The 19702-nt window shown below is 38.9% G+C and overlaps 1 protein-coding gene across 1 annotated transcript in view; it reads left to right on the top strand.

The window, feature by feature from the left end:
- LOC103712722 (probable starch synthase 4, chloroplastic/amyloplastic) overlaps positions 1-19702 on the top strand; it is a 39266-nt gene that overhangs the window by 444 nt on the left and 19120 nt on the right. Inside the window, 11 exon segments of the mRNA XM_008799327.4 lie at positions 2083-2299; positions 3386-3467; positions 3560-4018; positions 4021-4639; positions 4736-4787; positions 7146-7268; positions 7374-7449; positions 7533-7717; positions 7813-8007; positions 8113-8184; positions 13947-14156. Coding sequence (XP_008797549.2) covers positions 2083-2299; positions 3386-3467; positions 3560-4018; positions 4021-4639; positions 4736-4787; positions 7146-7268; positions 7374-7449; positions 7533-7717; positions 7813-8007; positions 8113-8184; positions 13947-14156 — 2290 coding nt within the window.

The following is a 19702-nucleotide window of genomic DNA, read 5'->3' as shown; positions in this document are numbered from 1 at the left end:
TAGGTCGACTGACTTCTTGTTTGTTTCTTGTATTGAATCGGTGCAAGGTTTTCGGATGTCTATCTCTTGCTGGCTTTTGATGCGGTAGTGTACGTTGCTTGGATGATTTGAGCTCCTCTTTGGACCGTTTCTCTATTTCTCAGTTGCTGCGTAATACACTCTGGTTCTTGATTCCATTTTCTCTAGTGATCTTTTGATTTGTGAAGAAAACGAATTGAATCGGTGTAAAGTTTCGCATGTCTATCTCTCGGTGGCTTTTGATGCATTAGTTTACTCTGCTTGAATGATTTGATCTCGCTTCTTCCCAGAAACATGTGTCTTCATGCTGATTGCTGGGATTTTCTTGGGTGCATTAGTTGTTTTCTCCAAATCTTTTGAAACAAGAAACAACTTATTTGATTTCTTGAATGGGCTTTTTTAGTTCTTGGTTTTTGTTATTTCTTGTTTTTCTTGTAATCATTGTGAAAACTAATCTCAACCCAAAATGTGAGGATAGCCATAGTTACTTCACGTGATGAGTTGAGCTCTGTTCTTTAGTGCATTGGTCTTTATGCTGATCACTTTGGTTTTCTAGGGTGAATTAGTTGTTTTTTTTTTAAAGAAAATCTTTTGAAGCAAGAAACAATTTATTTGATTTCTTGATTAGGGGTCTTAGTTCTTGTGTTTAGTATTTCTGGTTTCTCTTGTCATCATTCTAAAAATTAATCTCATCCCAAAATGTGAGAATAACCATAATCTACTGGCATGGTTTGCTTGATTTATGTGAGCACTGATGTATCTCTATGCTAATCGCTGTAGTTTTTTTTATATGGATTAGATGTTATCTTGAAATCTCTTGAAGCAAGAAACAATTGACGTGATTTCTTGACTGAGGTTTCTTAGTTCTTGTTTCATTATTTCTTGTTTCTCTGGTCATCATTGCAAGAATTAAGCTCATCCAAAAATGTGAGAATGACTATAGTCTACTTGGCTGGAAAATAGAGGCAAAAAAGTGCACAGGCTCACCTGGCACTACGAAACTAGGTAGTGACAAATCTTTTCTGAATGGACTACATCAAGCCTTAAAGAGTCCATGTTGAACCTGTAGTGTTGTCTAAAAAATCATGTTAGATTTCAAGAAGGGACTATATGTCGATCTATCTTGTTCATCAACATCCAAATTTTCTTAGAATTGGATCAAACGAACCTCCTTTTCTTGTTTCAGAAAGGTAGATATGAACCAGTTTGATTAAGAATTGAGCACCAAGATGCGTAGATACAATCTCAGGAACAGTGAATCAAATTGGATCAATTACTGAACAATTTATTGAACTAATCCAGGATATGCATATGCATATGCATGAGAGGATAAAATTGCCTGCCGGTTCTCATTGTTTTGAGATGTCAAATCATCACTTTTGAAAATTATGTTGTACTTATACAGTAGGCTGAACTCAGTTATTGATGTTATCTGGGAGCTGTATTGCTTGGCTTGACACACTTGTAGGTATTATCGTATCATCTTTTCTTTTATGGGAATGAATTCCCCCATGATTTGCTTCCAAGGGCAATATGATGGGAATAATTCATCTAATATATGATACAAAGTGCAAAAATGCTGTATTAATGTTCATATCTATGTTTAATATAGATTTCTTTTAGGATGACACTTTCTTAAAACTAAAGTTTCTTGCCTTTGTCAGAGTAAGTCCACCATTTTATGCATGCACATAGTTACATACCTATGTACATAGAAATGCAGTATTTATATCATAATCATAAAACTAGTTGTTTAGGTGCCAATACTTCATTTTCATTTTCCTTAATCTATTTCAAAACCACATTTTAGCTTCAGAGCCATCTAAAGGGTGGTACATCCAATCGATGAATCTTTTGGAAGAGAGTGCTAAGCTCTTGGCATGGCATAAGTTAAGTTTGCAACTACATTTAGTTTCGAGTTTACACTAAAAAGCAGCTAATATGCTTCAGTACAAATTTCTTTGACATGACTCATGCTAAATTCATAACACCTTATAGTCTTCAGTGTTATCATGAGGACTAGGAGACATGAAATGACTCATGAATGTATTGCTATGTGTGCAGTTCTCAGCATAGGAGACAGGTTAAAAAAGTAACACCTGAACCGCATTTAAATTTGAACCTTCAGCCGCAAAGTGAAGAAAGCCATGAAGTTCAAAATTCTAGCACCAAAAATGATGTAAATTCTCATCAAGAAACTCTATCAAAATCTGATGCTGATTCTAATCTTGTTACCAAGACAGATGGACTACCATCTTCCCTTGAGGAGAAAAATATTGCGGTATTGTATTCCTTCCTAGCACTTGTATCAAGTTTAGTCTTGATTCTTATTAATTTTGTTTCTGTGTTTGATCATCTGTAGAGCATATGTTTTAACCCTAAATCTTGGATTCAGTAACTAATAATTGCGGAAGATGGAAATGATTTAACTTATACTTTGTTTGACTAAATAAACATTTCAATGCTTCCAAGTACTGTAGAGCTTAAGTTAGTGCTTTCCATCTTCAAAGCAACATGGGATGGCACGGCTTTTGCAAGGCTTTTCACTATCTATTTCGGCTACTTTATGAGGCATTTTAATTATTTTTCCCTAATAAATCGTTGACTTGTTCCTGGGTATGTGAAATCGACATTTATTAATAAGTCAATCCTTATGTTATTCCTTCTTCTTCTTTTCTCCTTATTTTTTTTTATCTTCCTCTTTTGAAATTTTACTATCAATGTCCTTCTGATCGATTTATTTAGCTGCCTGATGGAAGATCAGATGTTTAAAACTGGGGGTTCGATCTAGTTATTTTATGTTTCACACCTTTAAATTCTAAAATATCTGAACTACAAGCCAGACATTCAACTGAAAAATTGAAACTAACTTGTTTTTCTGAAATTTTTAATGTTAACCTTGAGAACAGTTTTTAATTCCAACCAGTGGCAGTTGTGATTTGCTTTCTGTCATCTGTGCACTTGTTTCTTTGTTTATCATTAATTTCTGCAGAACAGCATTTCTGTCCAACCATATATTCTGTTTGAGATTCATAATGAATTCTCCCCATATTCACCTTTTAACCCTGTTGTGGACCTACCTATTGGCCTGTTGTAACAATCTATTGATGTAGATATTTGGATGGAGAGTTTTAATACCCAACTGGAATCATTTTTTCTCATATATTTTTGAAATCCCATGATACTGCGCCATATCAGATATATTTGAGTCTTTTTGGCACCATATAGTTTGTCGTTCATGTTATTTTTAGGAGCTTTTGCCATATTATTCTCTTTTTGTTGAGCTTCTTATGGAGTGCCATATGTTCTTAGTTACTTCACTAAGAAAAAATGATTCTCGGTTATTTTAAGTTTCTTTATATGACAGATTGAGCATGTGGATGGTGGACAGCAGCTTACAAGTGTTCGTCTTGAAGATTTGGTAGGCATGATGAGGAATGCCGAAAAGAGTACGCAATATTTCTTTTAATTCTGAAACTCTTATTTTCTCACTTTATTCATATATTATATCTTCTTTTCTTTTTTATTGATTTTCTGTTAGATATCTTGCTTCTCAATGAAGCTCGTGTTCGTGCACTCGAAGATCTTGACAAGATTCTTTCTGAAAAGGATGCTTTGCAAGCAGAAATGAATGTTCTAGAGATGAAGCTGGCAGAAACTGATGCACGACTTAAAGTTGCAGCACAAGAAAAGATAAATGCTGAACTTCTTGAAGATCAACTTGAGAAGCTGAACAATGAAATATCTTCAAGGAATACTATCGAGGGACAGTTTGAAATTGGGAGTAAAATTTGGAACGCAGATTTATCTGCCTTGGATGCTGGTAATAATTCCCCTCTTGTTGAGGAGCTTGATGCCCTAAAGAAGGAGAATATGTTACTGAAGGATGATATACAAACTCTGAAGGCAAAACTTACTGATGTTAAGGAAACTGAGGAACGTGTACTGGTGTTGGAGAAAGAACGATCCTCTTTGGAGGCTTCCCTGGGAGAGTTGGAGTCTAGATTTCAGTAGCTCAGAATGACGTTTCAAAACTTACTTCTGTGACGTATGAATGCATGGAGTTAAGGGAGAAGGTGGAAAATTTGCAAATCGTGCTTGAAAATGCCACCCAACAAGCAGACCAGGCTAAATTAGTTTTACAACAAAATCAGGAGCTGCGACAGAAGGTTGAGAAGTTGGAAACAATTCTGGAAGAAGCAAATGCATATAACTTTTCATCTGACATATTTCAACATTATGATGAACTTTTGCAACAAAAAGTTGAACTATTAGATGAGCGTCTTGAAATGTCTGATCAAGAAATAAATTCACAGATTCAGTTGTATCAAGAATCAGTCAAAGAATTCCAAGATACATTGGATAAGTTAAAAGAAGAAAGTGAGAGAAGATCACTTGAACAACCCGCTGATGATATGCCTTGGGAATTTTGGAGCCGTTTATTGCTTACAATTGATAGTTTGTTGCTTGAGAAGAAAATATCGTCCAATGATGCAAAGTTACTGAGAGAAATGGCATGGAAAAGGGATGTTCGAATCCGTGATGCATACTTGGCTTGTAAGGGCAAGAATGACCATGAAATGGTGGCTACATTCCTCAAATTGACATTGTCCCAAACTAGGTATTGGTTTTTCCCATCCTTCATGGATAAATATGATCATGTTGCATGCTTTGGATATGTAAGGTGATTTGCATAGTGTTGTTTTCGTTGATACAGTCCTGGATTGCATGTTGTTCACATTGCAGCAGAGATGGCTCCGGTTGCGAAGGTACACCAAGTTCCCATTACAATGTCATCATATGTGACCATTCCTCATTGAGAATTTTCTGCATGCTGATGTTTCTAATGTTTCTCAGATTGAATCTTTGTATTTCATTTTGAAGATAATACTATTCTTCGATTGTTTAAATTAAATTTGTACAGATGTTGTATGCTCACATTTAGACCAAGTCAGTTCAGCTTTTTGAAGGCCTTTAGTGCTGAAATCTAAAATCAATTTGATTGATTACCTGATCATTTTTGTTAGGCAACAACCTTTTGGCTATATTTACCTGGAAAGGGCAAAATAATTTTTAGTCCAATCCCAAGGGAAAGAATACTAATATTGGGTTCTAGAAATGGAAAACATTTCATGTTAAAGAATGGAGAATAAAATAGGTGTATAAACTAGCTATGATGACTTGCAAACATGGTACGCCGAACCGTACCAAACCAGACGGTACAGGGCATACCATACCATACCAGTTCGGTACCACTACCAGTATATGATACGGAGGGCATACCGACACTCCGTATGCCAAACCAGTTTCGTTCTGTACCATACCAACAATGATAGCGTGGCATCGGTATGGGGCCCGGTATCAAGACGGCATACCTTGCTTGAGCATAATATTTTTATTGCCATTTTTTGAAGAGAACATGAAATATGAAGGCATTTTTACAAGACAAAGTTTTGAAAAGGAAGTAGATTTTAAAATAATTTATTAAAAGAAGAGAAGACATATATCCAGTATAACTGATTAACCACATATATTAAGGAGCATTATGATTGCCTGATACCATATTTGGGTGATTTTGCCCATGGGGCTAGAAGCAGTTGAGGAGGGGAGGAGTCGTAGGGAACAAGAAGGTTCTCAATCCCACAATCCTAAGATTTTCAGATTATTTTGCGATTTCAAATCAACAACATCCCCAATCCTCTTTGCTTCACTCTCCTCCAAACTTCTCTTCTCCCATGACTGAGTGGAGATATCACAAGCATATGGCTCTATGGACAGCAGGCATGCAGCCTGATCTAGATATAAAGGACTTACAAATTTTCTTTTGTCTAATAGATGGTGTAGATTACCAATCACACTTGAATAGAAGTCAATGACACAATTGACAAGCAATGCTGATAAGTATACTAGATGCTTCAGTGAGCCTCCTATTGTTGCGTATATAAACGAACTAACAAATCAGGAAATAACAAAGATGAGATTTATCTGACGGTTTTAATAGGGATGATATAATCATCAAATTATTACACTTACTGAGAATTTGAAGTGTGTGTTAGAGGGCTTCCCCCTAATTGCACGAGCATAGATTGTGTAACTGATAAAATACGTAACCCTTTCTATCATCATGTTTTCTAGGTCCCACTTGCACAATCTTTTCTCTAAAGTTGCTTTAGCCAAGAGTTTGAGACTGATTTATTAAGGTTTTGGTCGTCTTGAGAGTTTTTTTTTTCCCTTAAAGAAAAAGGTTCTCAAATGTTTGTTGGCAACACTTCAATCAACAAAGCCTGCTCCATCTAGGTAGCTAAGGATTGATGGTTAAGGTCAAGGTCCGCCATACCGGTACCGGTCGGCATACCGGTGGCGGCCCGGACCGGTCCGAACCGGTCCCGTACCGGTCCGAACCGGTCCCGTACCGGTCCTTCAACAGTAAACTACCGGTACCGGATTCCACGTTGATCCGGTACCGGTCCCAGGCCGGACTGGTACGTACCGGCCCGTACCGGCCGGTACGGATCGGTACGGCAGACTATGGTTAAGGTTGTACCTATGAATTTTATTGCCTTATAGGAACTTCTTGGTCATGCCTACAGTGCTTCCTTTTTGCAGCATATCATAATTGTGTTTGAAGGTTCGAGTATGACAAATATCTTCACAAAACTTGATCACCAGCCATCACAAAGCATTGATAATGTATGGTAGGTTTTCCTTGTGGTCAGTAGGATATCTCTTCATTTCATAACGTAGCATGTGATTGCACAATGTATGCATGCATTTAAGTATCCATACCTACTTCCTAAAATGTCCTTTTTTGTTGAAATGGTAGTTGAACCATTCCTTTCTTTTCTCCGTGCTATTTCGCTAACTATAGAGTACTAGACATTATTGCTCACTTTTTATATTGTATTGTTATCTGCATTGCACATATTTGTTGATAGACACAGCAGTTTGTAGTTTTTACATTTTTTTTTGTGTGTGCATTTTATATAGATGTAAAATGGTGCATTTTACAATTTACTCTACTAAATTTCTTTACCTTTGATTAATACTTGTAATTGATCTGAAATGCTTAATTGAATTAACTCAGTTCTGTACTCAGTTCCTAATCAATTAATTTCTTGCTTTCTAAGGTTGGTGGTCTAGGGGATGTTGTATCTGGTCTTGGTAAGGCATTACAGAGAAGGGGACATCTTGTGGAAATTGTTCTTCCTAAATATGACTGCATGCAGCTTGATCATATCAGTGATCTGAAGGTTTAGTACTTGCTAGTTGTTCATTGATTCATTCTGTTTCACGACCTTTTGAAAGTTGTGCCATGTTACTGATTAACTGAATTCATATCTTGGCTATTCCTGTAGGTACTAGATGTGGTGGTACAGTCTTATTTTGATGGACAGCTATTCAAAAATAAAATCTGGGTTGGAGCTGTTGAAGGTTTAAGACTGCCTCAGAAGTGTTTGTCTTTTTGGGGGCATAAGGTGTAATAAATTGAGGGTAATCAGAATTGTAATATGCAGGTCTTCCAGTCTATTTTATAGAGCCTCATCATCCAGCTAAATTTTTCTGGAGAGGACAGTACTATGGAGAGCATGATGATTTTAAACGCTTCTCATTTTTTAGCCGTGCAGCACTTGAACTGCTCTATCAAGCTGGAAAGAGCCCTGATATAATCCATTGTCATGACTGGCAGACAGCTTTTGTTGTAGGCACTTAGCATCAAAAAGCATGGCTATCATAGACTACATGAATCTTGATTATTCTGTTAAAAATACTGATTGACATCTTTCAACATAACAGGCACCACTTTATTGGGAAATATATGCAAGACAGGGGTTCAATTCCGCTAGAATTTGCTTCACATGCCACAACTTTGAATATCAAGGAACGACACCTGCTTCAGAGTTGGGATCCTGTGGCCTTGAAGTTCACCACCTAAATAGGCCAGATAGGATGCAGGACAATTCAGCCCATGACAAAGTCAATCCTGTTAAGGTAATGAGATAGAACAGATTATAAATTTAGTTTGGAATAAAATATTCCGAAGTTTCATGTGTCTTTTATGTATTTCTGTCACAATTCGACAAACATCATTTTCAGGGTGCAATCATATTTTCCAACATTGTTACAACAGTATCACCAACTTATGCTCAAGAGGTGTGCACTGCAGAGGTATGAATCATGACACCATATTAGGAACACTGCCAATGTTCTATTTTATCATTTCATATCTGATACTTTGTTGTATCTCAGTCATTATCAGTTGTGATCTGTATAACTATGCTGTTTGCAGTTTTAGCTTGAAAATATTTGCTAATGTATCTCATTAAGATCTGCATGCAGACCAATGCAGGCAAGGTTACACCGGAAATGCATACCAAATTACCAATGTAAATGCAGAAACAAACACCTGAATCATACAAAGACACAAAAGTCAATGGATGTAATCAAAAGAATCATACATAATGGTATCACAATGAGACAAAGGCCAGTATCATTCCTACATGGTTGGCACCAAGGACATGAAAGAATCATTTCACATCTTCCTGACATGGAAATAATGTCAATTAAGCATTTGTTGATGCCACTTTTGCACATCTGTCTTCAAAAATTCTGCTTTAATGATTTATGGTTGCCTGACCTGAGCAACCCCTAGTGGCAAATTGGCGCTCTCTTATGTTTTCACAAATTCGATCCATCTCTAGCATAAAGCTAAAGAACCAACATAGAATTCAAAAAAAGAAATTGTTGGTCACCGTTTATCTACTTTGGAAGCAAACATAAACTGTTCAGTATATGTCTAGGCTGCAAACAATCAACCTATGCATTGGGATTCTAATAGGACATTACTGCAAATGACCAACTGTTGCAATTAGATGTTTAATTGTTCATCACTACATAAATTTACCCGGTAATACCAACATTCATGATCATCAATCATATCCAATGTTGTAGCGGTCTCTGCTTGCCGTTGGAGTAAGCATTGATTCTGGTTCTATGCAATCTCTACATTGCCTGCATGGGTTCCAAGAGGTCCGGATTTCAAAGTATTAGTTTTCTTTTTGATGAAAGCTTTCAGATTTTCAGTTTGTAAAATTTGTGATAATGCACAAAAGCTCATCAAGGTTAGTTTGGCTCTTTTTTATTTTTTTTTGCCTTTTAGGATAGAAGGAATGGGCCAATCTGAATATTATGGACCATGTTTTTCGTAATAAGTTAATGCCTTTTTTTATGTTTTGTTATTCCATTGCTTTATCGCACTTGAATCTTGCTGTTTAATTACCCACAAAATTGCATACTCCATTGTTAGGGCCTGTTTTGTTACATGACCACATGGGGACTCAAAGTGAGGAGTCGAGTAGAGGCAGAGTGAAGAAAACATTGATGTGGAGGAACTCTTGGAGCATAGAATCCTCCAAGATTCGTCGAACCGGTACCGAGATCCGTGCTGGTCGGCAGACGACTTGGTACGGTATCAGTTCTATATTTCAAGTTGATTTAATTGGTAATCAATATTTTTAAACTTTTTCAATGATTTTAAGTTTAATTTGGTATTTTTTATTTTTTTTGATGTTTTTGATGTTTTGATGTTTTTTGCTATTTTTATAATCTCGATTTAACCTAAATGATGCATCTTATTATTTTAAAATGATACAAAACATAAAATGATTAGTAAAATGTAGCATGCTACAAGAAGCAACATGAAATATCCTTAAATCAAGTAGTGAGGTGAAAAATCTAAAATAAAATACAATCAATTACATATGTTTAAAGTACAACATACATACCGATATCTAAAATCTCGCCGAGTGCTGATACCTCGTAAATATTCAGATAATTAGCATAGTTGGGAGGCACATTAGTCCATCCTTCTAACCAAGCAGCGTTGTAGTCTTGTATATTCATCCCATAAGGAACACGCTCCGGGTTATAAGTATTTTCGGATTTCTCGTTGAAGCTTTGACTCTGAGAGATGTCCTCTAGCTGATAAACTGACTGATAAAATGCCTGTGAAGGGTCCATCCGAATAAGTCGGCAGCAAAATCCGACCTGTAAGATGCTCCGAGCTGCGTAAAATAGTAGCCATCAGAAGATGCTTCAGATGCACCATATGCATATCCGTATCCGTATGGGTTATAAGCTGCCCGTGGCTTTGGATAATAAGATTCAGTATACGACACAGAACCTGATACGTCTATAAATCCTACTCTACATGCAAGATCATTTGCAGCTGCATCGTGTCCTCCTAAATGACCTCGAGGAGCCGTTTTCTATGTGCAATCGGATCTTTACGGGCTTCACCAGATTGTGCACCATAGTTCCTATCCTATATAGTATGCGTAAACTGAGAATCGCCGGTGAATCGAAGACTACTCTATGGCCATCTCATCAATGGTGGTCTCATGTCCTCTAGTCCCTCTCTAGCTAGCAGATCCATGACCACCAGAGCTATTGCTCTTGGTCTCTAAATCTGAGTGAATTGGCTTCTCCTCCACACTCTCCATTGGGGCTCCAGGTGCCTTTTGTTTTTCTTTTTTGCAATGCTAGGCAGCTGCCTTCTTATCCTTCATGCCACTCTCTGCTTGCTTATCCTTCGTGTCACTCTCTGCCTGCTTACCCTTCATGCTCTTCTTTGCCTATGTTGGGAAGATGTGTGTCACCCTCCTGACCGAGTCAACTGGATAGCGTAATGGCCTTATCTAAGCATCTCTCGATTATATCTCTGAGAGGATGTCTCGGACAAGAAGTCATGTGGTGACCGGCCTCCTGTGGTTGTGGCTAAGGCTGCAAATGGGTCGGGTCGATCCGTGACCCGACCCGACCCGACCCGCGTAGACCCGACCCGACCCGAATTTTAGGACCCGCGGGTCCGGGTCGGGTCCTAAAATTGGACCCGAATCATTTTCTGGGTCGGGTCTGGGTTTACCAAACGGACCCGACCCGACCCGAATGGACCCGAAGAGAGAAAGAGGAAAAGCAAAAGAAAGTCTTTTCTTTTTCTTTTTCTTTTTTTTTTTTGGCATGGGTTGTGGTACTGTTGGTCAGTGTGGGAGGATAGCAAGTTAGCAACAAGCATAGGTTCACAGAATCCAAAGGAACGCCGGCCCGTCAGGATTCTCTCTCGATCTATTACACTGTTGAGACCTCCGGTGTCTGAGTGTCTCGGTAGCTGCCTTTTTTTTTTTTTTCCTTCTGTTTTTTGGTTTTTGTTTCTTTTAACTTTTGAAGGGAGAAAGTGAGGGAACACTGCAACTGAATATGGGTCATGTGCCAGTTTTCTGTAATGGAATTGGATTTTGGAAGAAGGTCTGGGATTTTTTTTGTCCTCGTGAGGGGGGAGCTGGGAGACACCGAGTTCCGTCCAATCAGTCATATAGATAAAAAAATAGTGTGATATGAAATTTGGCTTGTAGACCGACTTAGTTAGTAAGTCATGGGTCATCTGTTCTGACTGGAGCTCAATTGCAAAGTCTTTCAAGTCATGGGTCACCCAGCACCTCATAATTATGATATGACCAAATTAGATTTGCCCAATTTTTTTTCCAAAAGCACAAAAAAATTGGATCCGATCGGACCCGGACCCGACCCGAATCAGACCCGGATCCGACCCGAACCCGACTCGGACCCGACCCGACCCAACCCGATCTTCAACCGGGTCGGGTCCGGGTCCAAAATTGGGATCCGAACAAAAAACCGGGTCGGATCGGGGTCACCTAGGACCCGACCCGACCCGACCCATTTGCACCCCTAGTTGTGGCTGATCAACTGGAAAGATGCATGAAATATTGCTTTCTACCCATTGCCCTGCACCGACCCTATCCTCGCTGGCTATGAAACTAGCTGGTTGTGGAGGCGATCCTTGCTCATCAAGCTCTAGCTCCTGTTATTGGCCCACAAGCCATTTGATCATAGGATCAGCCTCATCATCAACGAAAACACTATGGATCGGATTTGTATACTTTAGCTCCATTTTCTTCTGAATGCATTTTAACCTCAACCTCAGATTGTAGTGAACATATACAAGGTCGTCGGGGCACTCCTATATCAAACGGTTCCTCTACTTGCAGATGAGGACGAAGGCGCACCAGTTGCGCTCATAGCCACTCGAGGAGATCATTTGAGAGGATTCGAATAGCTTAACCATCTTACAGCTAAACGAACTTCCAAAACAAACTGCAACACTTGTTTTTTAATAAAAGAAGTAGAGGAGGCTCGATCCCGAACCAGAAAGTTCCGACTGAGTTTGAACGGAACTAGCCGGTTCCAGGCCAGTTCCAGCCGGTTCGGTCTGGTTTGGTCTGGCTTAGGCCTTTGTCGGTCGGGTTTGGTCGGTTTATAATCCATTCCGGTCGGTTCAGGGCCGCAACCGATTCCAATAGGCGAAGCTACCCGATTTACCACCAGGTCGGCTCGGTACGAGCCGAACCGGGCGGTTTAGTCCAGTTCGGCCTACCCTGGAATGCTCTATAAAAAAATGGATGCTATTAATCACCTCTTAAAAGGAATGAATAATCTCCCCATTTTCCTTGAATTGTATGATTAGTGGGCTCCTCCATGATTCCTCTCTTCTCTTTACATATATTAACTCCTTAAACTTTCAAGTCAGCAGAATCCTATCCAATGGATAATGTGCACATCCATCCAACCAGGTCCTTCATTCAGACATTTTCCATTTAGGGTGCCAGATCTCCTTTGAAATAATAAAAATGCTTAATCCCATTTTGTAGAAAATATCAACCATTGTTACCATGTGATCATGTAATATCAACATCAACTTTCAGTCATTTATTATTTTCTACTAGCATATTGCATGTGCAATGCACATGGTCAAACAGGGGAGAGGGGCTGAAAGAGACAAAAAATAAAAAAAAAAAGGGGAAGGGTGGTTAGGGGGAGTTTAAAAATCCCTGAGTTGGAATAGTACAAAAAAGGGAGGAAATGGACTCTGTAAAGTGAAAAAAGGAGTGGGAAATGGAAGCACTAGAGTTGCTTGGAAGACCATAATTTGGGAAAAAGATTAACACTACAGTTGGAGGCCAGAGAAGGGTCTTTGAGTCATTAAAGAAAATTTTGGTCACAAAACCTTCTGTCGTTAAAGGAGTAAAGATAATTGTACTTTTTGCATATAAACCATTATGTTGTCATATTTTACGCTAGAAGTGCATGTTCATTCTAAAAACTTGACCATAATTATTTGGCATGTTATTCATCTAGATTCTCCAGCATCAGTTTGGAAAGGTACCTGTAGTAGGATATGCCGAACCGATACTGGTAGGCGTACCGGTCGCTTACTGGACCGGTTCGGTACTGGTCGAACCGGCAACAATGCACGCTTAATGCCACTCTGTGGATTAAAAAAACGCCATAAAGTGGCATTTAATGCCACTCTGTGGCCTTAAAAAAACACCACATAGTGGCTGCCACTCCGTGGCCTTAAAAAAAATGCCACAGAGTGGCATTTGCCATTTACCCAAAATACCGGTGAAAACTGGTTTGGTTCGCACCGGTACAAAGCGGTGCCACTCTGAACTTGTACCAGTGCGAACCGGTCTGGTTCGCACTGGTATGCCCTCCGTACTGCTCGATTCCGGGGGGGTCGGAACTGTTTTCTACTGCTGTACCGGACCGGTCCGATACAGGCGGTGTCAGTTTGCTATATGCCTTATGTTAACACCTTGTGTAGTACTTGGAATTCTCATCTTTAATCTATTGCATATTATTAGATGTATCATTTTTCCCCATTTGCAATCATACATGACTCTTGAGGGAAGGAGGTCTTCTTTGTTAATTGTAATATATATTTGTTGATGTCCTCTGGTTAGGGTCTTTTAAAAGTCTATTTAGCATTGGAGCATTTATTTGTGAAAAGTTTTCTGCATAAGGTTTGTTCATCTAATCTTTCTTCTATGATCAAGCTTTCTTCTTGTTTACAGGGTGGACGGGGTCTCCATGAAACATTAAAATTCCACTCTAAGAAATTTGTGGGAATTCTCAATGGAATTGATACAGATGCATGGAATCCTTCTACAGATGGTTTTCTCAGCGTGCAGTACAATGCTGATGATCTTCATGGGAAAGCAAATAATAAAGATGCTATAAGAAAGTATCTCAAGTTATCTACTTCAGATGCCTTTCAGCCACTGGTAACTTCTTTACTATCATGATATGTCATAACTACCTTACAAAATTAGCCATATTTAATCATGACCATCAAGAACATGGTTATACATTTTTTGGGGATAATTTATATAATTTTGCAGCAACTAGACTTCTATGCTAGTATTTAATGTCTGATAATGTATGATAATTATTTGCCATATGGATAATACATCCTATGCTTTGGAAGCATGCTCTGCTATATTCTTTGAGATTCTAAGTAATTTCATCATTTGAAAATTTTGTAAAGTTCGCTGCAGCCTATTCTATTGCTTCTGGCTTATCAATACTTCACCGATGCCTGCAGCTTCTTTCACTGCCTCACATGCCTCCATAGTGGCCATTGTTGTGGGCCTCAAAGCTTGCATGCTTAGCTTCTGCCATTACAAGACACTTCAGTCTTACTGTCACCACTGCTCCCGTGCAAAGATTCTCAAGTATCTTCAATCCATTATAGAATTTTAAGTCACATAATTTTGGTGCCACTTTAGTTGCATTTTGCATCTCATATCTACCCTATCCTTACCTAACCACGAGGAACTCTCACTCCATATAATGATATCAGATCTGCAAATATTCCTTAAAACCTTTTTTTTCACCTTTTCTTTGCCAGTATACGAATCATGATTGCTCTATTCTAGTTGGTTATTTGCAGAGATGCACTGATTAGTCAACGGTTAGAACACGAGCGCTTTATAACATCGACCATTTAAATTTTCCTGCTATCACAGATTCCTCTTTTACGTGATGTCTTATTTCTATTTGACCTGTAACATCTCTGACCTGGCCATGATCTTTCTTTAGACTTGTTAAATTTGTCATGTGTCCCTTTCGTCTTACTCTATTTTGTCTTCTTCTATGAGCTGTAAACTGGCCAAGCTTTGAATCTCAACCTTTGCACCTAGTGGATTGTTTCTTTTTTTTTTTCAGTAACATGCATCCAATTATAAATGATCCAGATTTTCTTTTCTGAAAGAAATTAGCAAACAGCATGTTCATTTATGATGAATACACTCAATTAGCTGGGCCACGTAGCACCATGATTTATATTTTATCTTTCCTGGTCATTCTTTCTAACTCTAGAGGTCTTTTTTGTAAGTGCCTTCCTCATGCACACAGTGATCTTTCTGCTTGAGGAATAAGATCTAACAATAAAGTAACGATAAAGAGGAAGCAATATAGAATTCTTAAACTCACGAAACAATGGAGAAGAGAACTAAAAATTTCATTCAAGATGCCTTTTATAGTTTATAATGGCCAGGCACCTCTACTTAGGCCTGTTTGGTATTTATTTAGGAACATCCTTTAAGAATCAGAGAGAGAGAGGGAATGTAGTGCAAAAGGGAAGAAGGGAGGAGAAGGTAGAGGATCAACGGCCAAGAGGAGAGAACATGTTGGAAATCACAGGAAGAAAAAAAAGACCTGCGAAGGCTTTTTCACCTCCCACTGATTCGGGCTGTGGGTGTTGAATAGATACAGGCCAGCCCAAATGGGTTGCTCGATCCATGAATTTAACAGGAAATCCAACCCAATCCTGCAAGATTATTCAAGCAGGCCCTTATAGTTGTAGCGTCCCTCTAACCTACCCATAAATGTATCCGCATTTGTTTCTTAATGAAAAAGTGAAGAAGTTCAAAAAATAAGGAAGAAAAGAATATTTTCATAATGTATAAGGAATCGATTTGGTGCAAATATGGATAGTGGTTGTGGGAATAAAAAAAATATTTTCCATACTATGCCTCTTGATTGGATAAGATTTCTGACTGATCTTGATATCAATTCATTACATATCTGCTTAGATTTTATTGATAGCTGCCTTAATTATATCTCCAAGATTACTTTTCAAACTTTAGCAACTTTCTAGAAGTGACTTAGGTCTGAATCTAGTGTTGAATCCCCTTGCTCTTTTGGTCAGATTCAACACACATTGATTCAACTATTCAAGTATGTGTCAGCCAAGTCCATGACATGTGCAGTATTCCCCCAGCTTGGAGAGAACTCGCACTCGAGTTAAAAGTTCTATATTTCTCCAACAAAGCAGGTGAGAGATTCATCAACTCAGTCTGACATCCAAGAATCTTTGATTGCGGGCTTGTCCTTCCATTTGACCAAGTATAGGATGTGGTCTGAGTGGTGATAGATTGTTCCTTGAGTATCTGCTCAATTGGATCTTTTGGGGTATTTGCTGGTAGTTGAGCTGGATCTGGCTTCTCAATATCATCTCCATAGAAGTCAAAAAGATCTGCAATATTAAAAATAGCAGATATATCATACCCCTTGGGAAGCTCCACATGAAAGACATTATTGTTGATCTTCCATAAAATTTTGGAAGGGCCAATCTTCCGTTGTTTTAGCTTGCCGTAGATTCCAATTGAAAATGTCTCCTTGCATAGGTAGACCATCACAGTCCCCTCTTTGAAAACTTTGTGCCTATGATGTGCATTTGCAGCTCCTTTGTATCTGGCATTAGACTCCTCTATAAGGCTGCAAATGGGTTGGCTTGACCTGTGATCCGACTCGACCTGACCTATTTAGACCCGATTTGATCCGTTTTTAAGAACTCGTGGGGCCAGGTCGGGGTCTCAAATTGGACCCATTCCATTTTTCGGTTTAGGTATGGGTTGACTGAATCTCAACCGACCCGCCCGTTGTTTTTTGGGTCAATTTTGGATCGTTTACCCAACGACCCGATTTGACCTGACCCGAATCTGGATTATCCATTTGGGGCCCGTAGGCCGCAGGGGATTATCCATTTTGAGACTCTCTGGTCTCAGGCTATAGGGGGTGTAGTGACTGTGAGACTACGACTTCATCGCTCCGACTCTGTGAGGCTCGTGACCCAATTGCTTATTCAATCTTCACTGCTTCAGTCATTCGGCTTTCCTAATCGCTCTCTCTCGATCTCCCCTAAGGACCATTTGGAGCCTTAGCAAAAGTACAAAACCCTTCCTTTCCCAGCGCCACCTACGTTGGTGATCAACACTAGGTTGAAGTAGGAGTGGCCATTGATGGTGAACTTGATTCCCCCCTTCTTCACATAGGGTACCCTGCAAGGAAAAAAGGTTGCAATTCATTTCAGAACTATAATATTTCAGATCCCAGGCAAAGAGATAGAAAGTTGTTTGTGAGTTGTATAGAGTGTGTTTGCTTATAATGAAATAAAGGTTTTTTGTTTGAGGGTAAGGGAGAGGGGATTCTGTTTTAATAAAGGTTCTCTTTTGAAAGAAAGAAAATTATAATGTTTCATTTGAAGTCTCTGCTTTTGAATGTTCTCTTAAGTTGTTGGATGATGGTGCTACTGGGATGAGAAAGGTTCACTAGGAGTTGTTTTAGGGGTCCCGGTGATGCAGGAAAATATTGAGAAATATCTTTGTGCATTTAATTCAAGCTGATATCAAAAGAGGTTAGAGGAAAAAAGGCAGATAAAGAAGAACAGAGGGAACACAGCTTCTAGGCAAAAGGAGTCAGAACTTTGTGTTATTGAGTTTAAAATATTTAGGAAACGGATCCTGTTGGAAGTGGGAGTTTCTACAGATTGGAGGCAAGAAGCCAGAGCTATAAGGAATATGGATGACTTTACAGAGCTTTTGGTTGTAATGTTTTTTTGGAGCCAAGGGTGCAGTATAACCCCCCACCTGTTTTATTCCACCAGAAATTAAAAGGAATAATATAATCGGAGTTATAAGATGGTTGAGTTTCTGATGGAAGTGTTTACCATTTGTATTGAATAGGGACAATGCCTGCCTTGTACTGAGCAATACGCTGGAAAATTGGCAGAGAGATTTCCATACCCACAAGCTCCTTCTGGAGGAAAGGAACAATGATGTATATTCTAAAATGTGTTTAAACTTGCTTATCTTGGTAAAGAAAAATTTCAGATAAAAAGTTCAACCTTAAAGTAGTGAAATATGTTTCTTTATTATGAATTATAGCATGACCCAACCCGGACCCGAACCGGATCCAAACCGGACCCGAATTTTTTTGGGTTGGGTTTGGGTTATACATGGAACCGACCCGACCCGAATGATTCATTGGTCAAATATTGTAGCAGTGGACCCAACCTAACCTGACCCAATCTTCTATTGGATTGGGTCTAGGTCTAAAATTAGAATCCGAACAAGAAACTGGATTGGATCGGGGTCACTCATGACTCGATCTGACCCGACCCATTTGCACCTCTACTCTAGCTGCTTCCAAACTTGGTCGTAAATATTTTTTATGTGGTCCACCAAGTTTTCTGCATTATATCTAATTAGCTGGGTGTTTGATGGTGGCACTAGGTCGAGCATGTTGTTTAGTGTCCTCCTGTACACAATCTTGAACAATTGTATGAGCTATTGTAGGAAAACTTGGTTTGAGGAAGAGGAAAGTTCGAAACTACCAGCTTCTCTTGCAGAAGGCATATGAGTAAATTCCTAAGGCTCTACTGGCCACCTTGATTTGGCATCTATTTCAGGTTAGTAGGCACTGCTAAGCTGCAATTTTGTCCTCAATTTTTGCTACAACGTCCTTCAGAAGTGGCTGATAAATTTGATGTCACAATGTGAAGTGATAGTCTTGGAAACTCCATGCAATCGAAACCATCTCTTTAAAGTATAGATCTATCACATGTGAAGCATCTATCATCCTTCCAACAGACAATGGAGCCATCTTCGTAAACCTATCATCCATTACAAATATGGAGTCAAATCCACGCTATGTTCTAGGCAAGCCAAGAATGGAATTTATTTGCACTTCAATCCATGTAGTTGTAGGGATGGGCAAAGGTGGTATAAAGATACTTGTTCAGTGTATGACCTTTAGCATCTCATGACAAACTGGATCACTTCACGCCATAATCGGGGCCAATAATACTTTCATTCTACCAGGACCATAGGTTTTGTCTTATCCAAAATGACCTCCCAGTCCTTCAAAGTGTATTTCTTGGACAATCTTCTCTCTCATAAACCAAAGTTAGGATGCAAAGTCAAGTTCTGAAGAAGAGAAAATTATCAGTAAGAGAGAAGTTAGGAGTACCTCCACACTCAAAGGAAGACTAGATAGCTCCAAAATCTACAACGTCCTTGCACAGGTCTTTTAGTAGGTCAATTGTTGGCAAATATAATATGCCAGTGACTAAGTATGTTTTCTCTTCGATTCATCGCGTCTTGTGCTTGATCACAAAGTTGAACTACTGGAGAAATACAACCCATCTTCCATATCGGCCTATTAAGGTGGTGATTGTGATAAAAAAAGCAAGAAATTATGTTGTTGGAGGGTACAACTTATTTTACATGGTCCGTGCAATAACATAAAACTCTGCATATAGGTAGAGTAGCTAGCTATGGCAGCTTCCATTCAGCTTTTCACTAAAGTAGGCCATTGGTCGGCCTTCTTGAGAGAGAGCTATGCTAATGCAAATTTTGGATGCATCACACCACCCCAACCCTTTGTTAAAGTCAGGTAGTGCCAAGATGGCTGCTTGCATTTTTAACAACTCCAAATTGTGTAAGCTCTTTTCAGCATTTGGCATCCAGATGAACTTTTGCTTTTT

The sequence above is a fragment of the Phoenix dactylifera genome, chromosome 4 (genome assembly GCF_009389715.1).
Source record: "Phoenix dactylifera cultivar Barhee BC4 chromosome 4, palm_55x_up_171113_PBpolish2nd_filt_p, whole genome shotgun sequence".
NCBI classification, from domain to species: Eukaryota; Viridiplantae; Streptophyta; class Magnoliopsida; order Arecales; family Arecaceae; genus Phoenix; species Phoenix dactylifera.
Note: the sequence above shows the minus strand (reverse complement) of the source record. Positions and strands in the feature narration are given on the sequence as shown.